Source organism: Lampetra planeri, chromosome 3, assembly GCF_965212315.1.
Source record: "Lampetra planeri chromosome 3, kcLamPlan1.2.h2, whole genome shotgun sequence".
In the NCBI taxonomy this organism is placed as follows: domain Eukaryota; kingdom Metazoa; phylum Chordata; class Hyperoartia; order Petromyzontiformes; family Petromyzontidae; genus Lampetra; species Lampetra planeri.
This window is the reverse complement of record NC_136109.1, coordinates 11,825,700-11,838,935: the sequence shown is the minus strand read 5'-3', so window position 1 is coordinate 11,838,935 and position 13,236 is coordinate 11,825,700. Positions and strand designations below refer to the sequence as shown.

Genomic DNA, 13,236 nt, shown 5'->3' with positions numbered 1-13,236 from the left:
AATACTTGGGCGACAGACTAGCTCACGCACTCCATGGTCTTAAAAGGAAATCCGCAAGTGTAGCCGGAGACCCCCATTCGCTCCGTACGAAGATCCGTGGACTCGCTCGAACTGCGCTTGCCATTAAACCGGATTGTGAGGTTCGGCGGCAATTGGCAAATGACTCACACAGAGGCTCCTGGAAACGTACGGACACCCCCAGACACACAAACACACACAGACACACAAACACACACAGACACACACACGCCACGTGGACGATTTATCCATGTGTTTCTCGTTTATTTCACAGTTGATGTAACCCACTTGCTGTCATTTAACAGCACAAGGGAGGGCACATTCGTGTTACGCGTGGACACACCCACGACAAAGATCCCCCATATAGCCTTTGCAGGCGGTTGGGGCAAGTGCTGTTAGCGAGTAGCAGCACCGACGAAACGCGGCGCACGAGGGGGTGGATGGCCAGCACCACAACAAAGACAAAGATCCCCCGTATAGCCTTAACGGACTGTTGGGGCAAGGGCTGTTAGCGGGCACCTATGAAGGCCGGCACCACGCCCGGCTGACTTTGTCTCCCCAGTGGCGATGTTTACTACACACCGCACCAGGTACTCATTTGACGCAGAGTAGACCTAGGGGAGACCCAGGACCGGTTCAGATAATCGTCACCGGTGTTGGCGTCCGTGAGCGGGATTCGAACTCGGGCCGCCGGGTTCGTAGAACAGCGTAGCGCTAACCGTTGCGCCACCGCTCCCCGCCCCTCCCCCCGTACACATATGCACAGACACGCAGCACCACAGACACACACACACGTGCGCAAGTTACACATCGGCACCCTGAAAACACAACTCCCACCGCCATCGCCTTCATATATCTCCCAGGTCTCCAGCAAGCTCTGCGGAACGACGCGGTGACCAGCTCATGGCACACAACAACAACACAACAACAACCCAACAACAACACAACAACAACAAAAACTGCCGTCGCGAAAGTGGCAACAAGGAAGGAAGGAAGGGGGACACCACCGTCACGAGTTACGATCAAACCTCGTCACAAAACACAACAACAACACAACAACAACAACACAACAACAACAACAACAACAAACAAATAAAACACGACAGAGTTACGAACGACGCACAGGACGCACGCGCACACAGAAAAAAAACATCGCTCGCCGTGGCAGGAACCGTCAACAGTTCCCGGGGAGCTGGCAACTTGTTGCAGGGGACTGGCAACTTGTTGCAGGGAGCTGGCAACTTGTTGCAGGGGACTGGCAACTTGTTACAGGGGACTGGCAACTTGTTGCAGGGAGCTGGCAACTTGTTGCAGGGGACTGGCAACTTGTTACAGGGGACTGGCAACTTGTTGCAGGGAGCTGGCAACTTGTTGCAGGGAGCTGGCAACTTGTTGCAGGGAGCTGGCAACTTGTTGCAGGGAGCTGGCAACTTGTTGCAGGGAGCTGGCAACTTGTTACAGGGGACTGGCAACTTGTTGCAGGGAGCTGGCAACTTGTTGCAGGGAGCTGGCAACTTGTTACAGGGAGCTGGCAACTTGTTGCAGGGGACTGGCAACTTGTTACAGGGAGCTGGCAACTTGTTACAGGGAGCTGGCAACTTGTTGCAGGGGACTGGCAACTTGTTACAGGGAGCTGGCAACTTGTTACAGGGAGCTGGCAACTTGTTGCAGGGGACTGGCAACTTGTTGCAGGGGACTGGCAACTTGTTGCAGGGGACTGGCAACTTGTTACAGGGAGCTGGCAACTTGTTGCAGGGAGCTGGCAACTTGTTGCAGGGGACTGGCAACTTGTTACAGGGGACTGGCAACTTGTTGCAGGGGACTGGCAACTTGTTGCAGGGGACTGGCAACTTGTTGCAGGGGACTGGCAACTTGTTACAGGGGACTGGCAACTTGTTGCAGGGAGCTGGCAACTTGTTGCAGGGGACTGGCAACTTGTTGCAGGGGACTGGCAACTTGTTGCAGGGGACTGGCAACTTGTTGCAGGGGACTGGCAACTTGTTGCAGGGGACTGGCAACTTGTTGCAGGGGACTGGCAACTTGTTGCAGGGGACTGGCAACTTGTTGCAGGGGAGCTGTTGTTCTGAGCGACGCGACCTCCGGGCAGCGTTGCGACCACACCGCCCACCCTCACACACGTCACCACCACCACTACCAGTCACCACCACCACCACAGTCACCACCAGCAGCACAGTCACCACCACCACCACAGTCACCACCAGCATAGTCACCACCACCACTACCAGTCACCACCACCACCACCAGCACAGTCACCACCACCACCACCACAGTCACCACCAGCATAGTCACCACCACCACTACAGGTCACCACCACCACCACCAGCACAGTCACCACCACCACCAGCACAGTCACCACCACCACCACCAGCACAGCCACCACCACCACCACAGTCACCACCAGCACCAGCACCAGCACAGTCACCACCACCACCACCAGCACAGTCACCACCACCACCAGCACAGCCACCACCACCACCACCACAGTCACCACCAGCACCAGCACAGTCACCACCACCACCACCACAGTCACCACCAGCACAGTCACCACCACCACCACCCCACGGGTCTCCGTTGCTCAGAGTCTGGGCAGGGGACCCAGGGGCTGTGTCCGTCACAGTCGCCCCGCTGCTGCCAACACGGCGAGTCGTCGCCTACCACGCCGGTGGTCACACCAGGGACGAGCATTCGCGACAACGCGCTCCTGCTGCTGCTGCTGCTTCTAACATCAAGGAACACTTTGTGCACAACGCGGAACGCGCGCCGTTATAACGCGGAATGCGCACCGTTATAACGCGAAATTCACACCGTTATAACGCGAAATTCACACCGTTATAACGCGAAACGCACACCGTTATAACGCGGAATGAGTGTCGTTATAGCGCCGTTACGTTATCATTATTACGTTATCAAGTAATTACGTTATTTGTTATCACGTTATCGTTATTACGTTATCATTGTTACATTATCCTTATTGCGTCATTGTTTATCGCTAAACGCGCCGTTCGATTTTTGGCGGCACTGCTCAGGCGTGCACCGACTCCGATCCATAATGAGGGTTTTATTTTGTGGGTCAGATCGCGCGAGTTTAAATGTGTCGTTGAACCCGACACAGCCAACCGGTAAGGGTTTGTGGCCAATTAGTTACGAGCACTTGAGCACTTGCCGGTCGGTTTTGTGCGTTGGAGAGCAAATCCACGACGTTTGGCATTTGAGTCCCACGGCGTTTGGCTGCCGATTGCATCCAGCATCATCATCGTCGTCGGGCGACTGTGGCCGAATCGTACTTACGCGATCTAACCCAAACGCCTCTAGTATGATTCATATTGGTCGCGAAAGCCTCCCAGGTGTCAAACACCTACGACTACTACGTCTACCAGCAGCAGCAGTAGCGAGTTGATCAAGGACTTGCCGTACAACGCACGGCAAAACCCACCGCCGACACACAGGGTTTCACGTCCACACATCGCCCCCATGCTCACTTCGCAACGGCAGCAGCAACAACGACAACACAACAACAACAACACTAACAACGCAACAACACAGCGAAGGCTTTTCGGGGTTAGATCGCGTAAGTGTAAATGTGTCGTCAAACCCGCCACCACCCGACACAGCCAACCACGGGGTAAAATCGCCTGTTGGTGCTCGATGTAACAACCGGCAAAACGTCACGGTGGCCAAATTGTGAAAAACAATAGGATTGAACCCTTTCTGGCAAGAAAGTAGCAGGTGTTAAGATGTTCAAACACCAAATAGATAATACAGTGATCCCTCGTTTATCGCGGTTAATGGGGACCGGAACCCCGTCGCGATAGGTGAAAATCCGCGAAGTAGGATTGGCCCCCTAGGAATTTCCGTATATGTGTGTGTGGGTACCAGAATGTTTAAAATATGTATATTTATACTTTATATATATATTTTACTTAAATGTATTTAATTATAAAACTTTAATATTATACATTCACTCTCTCTCTCTCTCATACGATACGTAGTATGGTCTTCTACACTCACCAATGACAGTAGTATCTTGAGACTTGACTCCAGTAATGACGACGACGACGATGACAATGACGACGATGACAGACCTGTGCAGTTCGATGAATGTGATGATGAATGTGATGATGAATGATGATGATGGTGTTACTGCACAGGTATAATGAGGCCTTTAAATCAGTTCGGAAAATCCGCGATGCACTGAGGCTGCGAAACTTGAACCGCGAAGTGGCGAGGGATTACTGTGAACCTTTTGCGAGGAATCGAGTCGACAGTAACCACACGCAGTAGTTGCGGTGAACATGCAAACACACACGCTCTGATAACAGTGGCCTGGACTTTTGCAGCTGTTCTAGACTAATTTCAGGGTGCTGATTCCAAATCTGATCTCAGATTTGCTCTATCACATGCCATTTTTATGCTATCGGCATACCCCATTTTCATTGATTTTACCCGAAATTAACTCTGTCACTTATGATTGCAAGTTGTTGCGAGTCAGTGACTGCTTTAGTGTTAAAATATGGTGCTGTAGGATAGTGTGTTTATAATATCATTTGATGTACATATCCACATTTATTTAATATTTTTCTTCTGCAGTTTTCATTGAAAATGCAATATTTGACATCTCAAAAACCTGATGTGATAGACAAAAACTGCCAGATTTGGAATCGGCACTCCAAAATTACCTTAAAACCGTTGGAATACCTTATGCCAGAAAAAGTGTGTTGACCAGTGTAATAGACGGCATTGTCTTTGCGACTGATTAGCCTACACCAGAGGCAGCAGCCTTCTTTAGGGCCTAGCCTCACCACCGGTGTCAGACCAGAGAACGCCAAAAGGCGAACGGCGCAAAGGCAATGCCACACGTATCAGAGCATTTGGAGCTCGGGGTGAGCAGCTATTTTGTGTTTGAACATCTTCACACCACCTGTTTTATTGCCAGAAAGGATCAAACCTATTCTTATTTTTCGTACTCTGATACTGGCAAAAAGGTCACATGGGACTCAAAGTGATAATGTTGTGGCTTTAACTCTCCAACACACCAGTATTGAATTGGCCACGTCTTTTTTACGCGACAAACCTTCCTGGTTGGCTGTGTCGGGCGGTGGCGGGTTTAACGACACGTTTATGCTTGTGGGGATCTAAACAAAAAACACCTCTATTGTGAATAATTTTGGTCGCGAAAGCCCTACTACGTGTCAACACAACAACGGTAACAACAACAACGGTAACAACAACAACAACAATGGCAAGGGGCCATTCGGAAAATGGCTGAGCGGTAATGTCGCCTCGGTGCTTGTGCCAGGCCAGGTTGTACATGGGGCGCTGTAACCACGAGAACTGAAAATAAGCAGACGGGGTGAGGGGTAGAGGTAGAACCAGTGGCTGGCTGGGTGATTGGGTTAAGAATATGGTCTGTGGAAGGGATGGTCCTATAGTAGTTGGTTAGGGTTAGAGCCATTATGAGTCCCTGGGTGGTTAACGTTAGGGGGAGACCTAGTACCAGCGTCTCGTTAGCTAGTTGGTTAGGATCATGGCTCGCACTAAGTTCTCACGTCTGGTTGGTTAGGGTCAGGGTTATTGTTTGATTGACCGTCACGTGCTCCAGCCAACCAACCACCCTCCCCACCCCGCACCTCCTCCCTTAGTCCCGTACGGCCCTCTCAGGCCTTCTCAAGGCCTCTCAGGCCCCCTCTCAGGTCCTCTCTCGGGCCTTCTTAGGCCCTCTCAGGGCCTCTCAGATCCTATCAGGCTCTCTCTCAGGCCCTCTCAGGCCTTCTCAGGCCTTCTCAGGCTCTCTCAGGCCCTCTCTCAGGCCTTCTCAAGGCCTCTCAGGCCCCCTCTCAGGTCCTCTCTCGGGCCTTCTCAGGCCCTCTTAGGGCCTCTCAGGGCCTCTCAGATCCTATCAAGCTCTCTCAGGCCTTCTCAGGCCTTCTCTCAGGCCTTCTCAGGCTCTCTCAGGCCCTCTCTCAGGCCTTCTCAGGCTCTCTCAGGCTCTCTCTCAGGCCCTCTCAGGCCTTCTCAGGCCCTCTCAGGCCTTCTCAGGCCCTCTCAGGCCCTCTCAGGCCTTCTCAGGCCCTCTCAGGCCTTCTTTCAGGCCTTTTCAGGCTCTCTCAGGCTCTCTCTCAGGCCCTCTCAGCGCCGTGCTCCCATCTCCTGGGCGCCTCCACTCCACGTCCAACGACGACAACAGTTCCTCTCCCGGAGGCTGTGACCTCTTCGCCGTGACCTTTTTCACCTTGACCTTGCCACACAGTGGCGCTTTCTCACCGTGACCTCTTTACCGTGACCTCACCGTGACTTCCCCACCGCGACCTCCCTCACTGTCGCCTCTCCACCATCATCCCATCTCCCTCCTTTACCGCGACCCCCGGCCGACGGCTTCCTCGTCCCTGCAGGTGCCCGGCGTCGCGCCCAGCGTCCCCTGCGCCGGCGACCCCTGCCCGGGGTGGGCCCCGGCGTGGGCCCCCAGTTCCTCCTGTCCGGGGCCCCCCGTCCCACGGGCCCCAGGAGATCCTGGCTGAGGAGGCTCAATGGTTCCTTCCTCCTTCTTCTCCCCCTCCACCTCCTTCTCCTCCTCCTCATCCACTTCCAGCAGCTCAGGGTTGACGACCATCGCCGTGGTGGCGCGATGCCTCGGCCCGGGGCCTCCATAGCCCCACAGAGTCTCTGAAGGGGGGCAGCCGGCCCCCCGCGGGGGGCTGCGTGGGCTCCGGGTGGAGGACGCGCGGGTGGGCTCCGTCGAGAGGCTGCGGCGCAGGCTGGAGAGCAGCGAGCCCATCTTGTGGGGCGACGGCAGGCGGCGGCCCAGGAGGCCGCACAAGGCCCGGAGGACGGCGCGCCGGAGCAGGATGTACACCCAGGGGTCGAGCACCTGCGGTGGAGTACACGGTGGCGGGGTGTTCACTACCTCGCCTGGCACGCACGAGGTCGCGGGTTCGATCCCGACCCTGACCATGCCTGGATATTTGGAGTTTGCGTGCCTCTCTCCCCAAGGTCGCGTGGATTTTTCTCCTGGTCTTCCAGGTTTTTCCCCCCACATTTAGATACACGCGTGTATACCAGGCAAGGTAGCTGCGGTACATTTCAACGTGATAAACCACTTCGTCGGGCTGTCATTTGTGGCCAGCGCCTTCCTGGATAGCGGCACGGCTGCTGAGCACAGGGCCAGAAGGCCCGAAGGCCCTGCCAGAGACCCGAAGGCCCGGAACGTCGCGCGCCAGCATCGGACAGCACCGCCAACACTTTGCGATGACGGCTCAGTTGCGTTTAATTTTTTTGCGCTGATTTATATTTGTCACCGTTGCCGTAACTTTATTTTAAACAAATTACTTGGTGGTGAAGGTGAGCACCTGGTAGAGTGTTGGTGAGCGGTGGCGAGCGGTGGTTGTGGTGAGTGGTGAGCTCCTGTCCCGAGTGGTGCTGAGTGGTGGTGAGTGGTGGTGGTGAGCGGTGGTGGTGAGCCCCTGTGCTGAGTAGTAGTGAGTGGTGGTGGTGAGCCCCTGTGCTGAGTGGTGGTGAGTGGTGGTGAGCGGTGGTGGTGAGCCCCTGTGCTGAGTGGTGGTGAGTGGTGGTGAGCGGTGGTGGTGAGCACCTGCCTGAGTGGTAGTGAGTAGCGGTGGTGACAATAAGCCCCTGTGCTGAGTGGTGGTGAGTGGTGGTGAGCGGTGATGGTGAGTGGTGGTGAGCGGTGGTGGTGAGCACCTGGTTGCTGCAGGCGAATCTGAGCAGCAGAAGGAACCGCTCCTTGTCGGCGCTGCGAAGGAAGACGCAGTCCGGTGCCGGCTCCGGCTCCCAGAAGTAGCGCCATGCCATCATGGCGACAGTCACCTGCACACGGGGTCACGGCCAGGGGTCACGGCCAGGGGTCACGGCCAGGGGTCTCGGGGTCACGGCCAGGGGTCACGGCCAGGGGTCACGGCCAGAGCTCACGGCTAGGGGTCACGGCCAGGGGTCAAGGGTCACTAAACTAAAACTATTTTAAATGTTAGCAGGTAAGCCCCACTAAGCTGTGTGGCTCTTGTTTAGAAGCCAGCTGGCTATCACGAATGATAGCTCAACGCACTGGGCTCATTTCCATCGCGTGGAAATTGATAGCAGCAGCAATAATTGTTTTGTTTTGCTGAAGTGGGAGAGAGATGCCGTGGTAAGAGGTTATATAGGTAAGAGAGGGGGGAGGGGCAAGGGAGGGGGGTAGGGGTAGGGGGAGCGTTGTGTGGACGCTAGGAGAGGGACGTGAAGCTGGACGGGGGGGGGAGTGGTCGGGGCTGGAAGTGGGAGGCTGAGAGAGCTGGGGATGCGCGGTGGGGGGGGATGCAACAACAACAACAACAACGCCACTGCAGCAACAATGCCAATGAAGCCAACCATGCCAATGCAGCAGCAGCAGTGCCAAACGCTGCGGATGCAATTAACTTCTTAATAGCAGCAGCCAAATACTCTGAACGCGTGACGCTGATTCTCGGGGAAAATTGGCGGACCCGGAGAAAAATCCACGCGACCACGGCCGGGGGTCACGCCCGAGGGTCACGGGGTCATGGGTCACAGCCAGGGGTCACAGGGTGGTGGTGGTGCACGCCTGTGATCAGCCAGTGCTGTGGAGGCTCGCCTGGAAAAGGCGGTAGAGCAACTGAGGACTAATCTCCATCTGTTAAAAACTGTAGGTGAGTGTGATGGTAAGCGTTTAGGTGAGTGTTGTGGTGAGTGTCGTGGTGAGTGGGTGAGCGTTTAAGTGAGTGTCGTGGTGGATGTTGTAGTGAGTGTCATTGTGAGTGTCATGGTGAGTGTCATGGTGAGTATCGTGGTGAGTGGGCGAGCGATTAGGTGAGTGTCGTAGTGAGTGTTGTGGTGAGTGTCACGGTGAGTGTTGTGGTGAGTGTCGTGGCAATTGGGTGAGCGTCTAGGTGAGTGTCGTGGGGAGTGTCGTGGTGAGTGTCGTGGTGAGTGTCATGGTGAGTGTTGTGGTGAGTGTCGTGGCGAATGGGCGAGCGTTTAGGCGAGTGTCGTGGTGAGCGTCATGGTGAGTGTTGTGGTGAGTGTCGTGGCGAGTGGGCGAGCGTTTAGGCGAGTGTCGTGGTGAGCGTCATGGTGAGTGTTGTGGTGAGTGTCGTGGCGAGTGGGCGAGCGTTTAGGTGAGTGTCGCGGTGAGTGTCGAGATGAGTGTCGTGGTGAGTGTCGTGGTGAGCGTCACGGTGAGTGTTGTGGTGAGTGTCGTGGCGAGTGGGCGAGCGTTTAGGCGAGTATCGTGGTGATTGTTGTCGTGAGTGTCGTGGTGGATGTCGTGGTGAGTGTCGTGGTGAGTGTCGTGGTGAGTGTCGTGGTGAGCGTGGCTGCACGAGCACGCACCAGGAAGGGGCTCCAGCACACGGTGGCGACGAGCATGATGGCCACCAGCTGCACCGCCATCTCCACGTCGTGCGGCCTCCGCGCCGACGTGACGGACGTGCGCCGCTCCCCGCACCACAGCCTCCGGCGGGCCCTGGCCAGGTTCACCACGGTGACCGTGTTGCACACGAGGGACGCGGCCAGGCAGGCCAGGCCCACGGCCGAGAAGAGCAGCGCGGACACCAGCGCCGGCCACCCGCTGCCCCCGGCCCGTCCGCCCCCGTCGGCCTGTCCGCGCATGTCCACGAAGCACCACGAGCCGGGGAAGTGGCGCACGTAGGCCCCGGCGCCGAGGGCGGGCAGCGCCGCCAGCGCCAGCACTGCGGCCCACGCGGCCAGCACGGCCCGGCGGGCCCCGCGCGCCGTCACGCGGGCGGCGAAGCGCAGCGGCAGGGAGACGCCCACGCAGCGCTCGGCCGCCATCGCCGTGCCCAGGGCGAGCGGCGCCAGGCCGAAGAACACCATGCACGTGCCGAAGAAGCGGCACAGCGAGCCGGCGCCGTCGTCGATCTCCTCCCAGCGGAGGCCCGCGCCGTAGGCCCGCGCCGCCAGCGCGCCGGTGATGACCTGCCCGCTCATGTCGGTGAACACCAGCCCGCCGGCGAACACCAGGAAGGAGGCGCGCGAGCGCGAGCGGAAGCGCCGGTAGAGGCGCCCCACCACGAGCAGCGCCGCCAGGTTGCTGCCGGCGCCGAGCAGCATGAAGGCGAGCGACGTGCCCAGCGAGCGGCCCGGCTCCAGCGGCCCCGCCGGGCCGCACGCCACCGCCGCCGAGGTGGCGTTGGGGCCGCCGGGCGGCTCCGGCGGTGGCGACAGGGAGACGGCAAGGCCGCCCGGCGAGCCGCCCATCCTCGACCCTCCTGCTCCTCCTCCGCCTCCTGCTCCGCCTCGCTACTCTCAAGTCCTCCTCCTCGTCGTCGTCGTCGTCGTCGTGGTGTAGACGTCGCCTCCTCTTCTCATTCTCCTCCCTCCTTGCACCGCGTGCCCTCGTGTGTCGCTCTCCCTCCTACAGCCACCTCCTCCTCCTCCTCTAATCCTCCTCCTCCTCTTCCTCGTCCCCTTCACGTCCTCCTACCGACTCGGGGTCCCGACAAAGCCGAACCTGGACAGAAAGGTGGTGGGGGGGGGGGGGTATCACTGGTCAGGAGGGGTGGGGGTGGGGGGTGGTGGCAGATGCACGTGGCCCCCGCATCGCGGCGACGCCGTCCCCCCTGTGCCGAGCCCGTCTCTCCCGCGTGCCGGCACGGAGACCCACGCGCCCCGCGAGCCCCTTGCACGTTGGCCTCCTCCGAGTCCATATTCTAACCCGCAGCCCTCGCAGGACGTAAATCCTGCGGCCCGAACCCTCAACGCATTCCCCAAACCCCGAAGCGCACAGCCCTTAACTCTCCTCTGGCGCAGACGTAAATCCGGCCCTTTTCATTCCCTATCATGATGTTGTAATATTTTACCCAGGAGACGCGTCACCGAGTCTCGATGACTCTCAGGGCGGTTCCCAGCTGGGAGGCCCAGAGATGGCCCCCAGCGTGGGACCGGTGGCCTCACGACGGGAACGATCACGACGGACACGGTGACCTCACTACCGACACGGTGACCTCGCTATGAATACGGTGACCTCGCTATGAATACGGTGACCTCGCTACCGACATGGTGACCTCGCTATGAATACGGTGACCTCGCTACCGACACGGTGACCTCGCTATGAATACGGTGACCTCTCTACCGACACGGTGACCTCGCTATGAATACGGTGACCTCGCTACCGACACGGTGACCTCGCTATGGATATGGTGACCTCACTACCGACACGGTGACCTCGCTATGAATACGGTGACCTCGCTACCGACACGGTGACCTCGCTATGAATACGGTGACCTCACTACCAACACGGTGACGTCGCTATGGATACGGTGACCTCACTACCGACACGGTGACGTCGCTATGGATACAGTGACCTCACTACCGACACGGTGACCTCGCTATGGACACGGTGACATCACTAAGGACACTGTGACCTCACTAAGGACACGGTGACGTCACTACAGACACTGTGACGTCACTATAGACACTGTGATGTCACTACGGACACTGTGACATCACGACTGACACTGTGACATCACTACGGACACCGCGACCGTGCAATGTGTTCGTCCGCTGTCATAGAGACAGAGAAAGAGAGGACGACTCAGAGAGAGAGAGGACGACTCAGAGAGAGAGGACGACTCAGAGAGAGGGAGAGGAGGACTCAGAGAGAGAGAGGGGACGACTCAGAGAGAGGAAGAGGACGACTCAGAGAAAGAGAGAAGGGACGACTCAGAGAGAGAGAGGACGACTCAGAGAGAGAGAGAGGACGACTCAGAGAAAGAGAGAGGACGACTCAGAGAGAGAGAGGACGACTCAGAGAGAGAGAGGACGACTCAGAGAGAGAGAGGGGACGACTCAGAGAGAGGACGACTCAGAGAGAGAGAGAGAGGACGACTCAGAGAGAGAGAGAGGACGACTCAGAGAAAGAGAGAGGGGATGACTCAGAGAAAGAGAGAGGACGACTCAGAGAGAGAGAGAGAGGACGACTCAGAGAAAGAGAGAGGGGAGGACTCAGAGAGAGAGAGAGAGGACGACTCAGAGAGAGAGAGAGAGAGGGGAGGACTCAGAGAAAGAGAGAGGGGAGGACTCAGAGAAAGAGAGAGAGGACGACTCAGAGAGAGAGAGAGGACGACTCAGAGAAAGAGAGAGGGGAGGACTCAGAGAGAGAGAGAGAGGACGACTCAGAGAGAGAGAGGGGGGAGGACTCAGAGAAAGAGAGAGGGGAGGACTCAGAGAGAGAGGGGACGACTCAGAGAGAGAGAGAGGACGACTCAGAGAGAGAGAGGGGACGACTCAGAGAGAGGGAGAGGACGACTCAGAGAGAGAGAGAGGGGACGACTCAGAGAGAGAGAGGACGACTCAGAGAGAGAGAGGACGACTCAGAGAGAGAGAGAGGACGACTCAGAGAGAGGGAGAGGACGACTCAGAGAGAGAGAGAGGGGACGACTCAGAGAGAGAGAGGACGACTCAGAGAGAGAGAGGACGACTCAGAGAGAGAGAGGACGACTCAGAGAGAGAGAGAGGGGACGACTCAGAGAGAGAGAGAGGGGACGACTCAGAGAGAGAGAGAGGGGACGACTCAGAGAGAGAGAGGACGACTCAGAGAGAGAGAGGACGACTCAGAGAGAGAGAGGACGACTCAGAGAGAGAGAGGACGACTCAGAGAGAGAGGACGACTCAGAGAGAGAGAGGACGACTCAGAGAGAGAGAGAGGACGACTCAGAGAGAGGACGACTCAGAGAGAGAGAGGACGACTCAGAGAGAGAGAGAGGGGACGACTCAGAGAGAGAGAGAGGACGACTCAGAGAAAGAGAGGACGACTCAGAGAGAGAGGGGACGACTCAGAGAGAGAGAGAGGACGACTCAGAAAGAGAGAGGGGACGACTCAGAGAGGGAGAGGACGACTCAGAAAGAGAGAGAGGACGACTCAGAGAGAGAGAGGACGACTCAGAGAGAGAGAGGACGACTCAGAGAGAGAGAGAGGACGACTCAGAGAAAGAGAGAGGACGACTCAGAGAGAGAGAGGACGACTCAGAGAGAGAGAGGGGACGACTCAGAGAGAGGACGACTCAGAGAGAGAGAGGACGACTCAGAGAGAGAGAGAGGACGACTCAGAGAGAGAGAGGACGACTCAGAGAAAGAGAGGAGGACGACTCAGAGAGAGAGAGGAGGACGACTCAGAGAAAGAGAGAGGGGAGGACTCAGAGAGAGAGAGAGGACGACTCAGAGAGAGAGAGA

The 13,236-nt window shown here is 57.1% G+C and overlaps 1 protein-coding gene across 1 annotated transcript; it reads right to left on the bottom strand.

The window, feature by feature from the left end:
* Positions 1-256: 256 nt before the first annotated feature.
* On the bottom strand, positions 257-10,511 carry LOC144737792 (thromboxane A2 receptor-like). Its single transcript, XM_078620662.1, has 3 exons — positions 9,376-10,511; positions 7,735-7,860; positions 257-6,904 (listed from the first exon to the last, which is right to left on the bottom strand). The coding sequence occupies exons 1-3, from the start codon at positions 10,261-10,263 to the stop codon at positions 6,389-6,391; spliced, it is 1,530 nt and encodes a 509-aa protein (XP_078476788.1). The 5' UTR covers positions 10,264-10,511; the 3' UTR covers positions 257-6,388.
* Between the last annotated feature and the right edge of the window lie 2,725 nt (positions 10,512-13,236).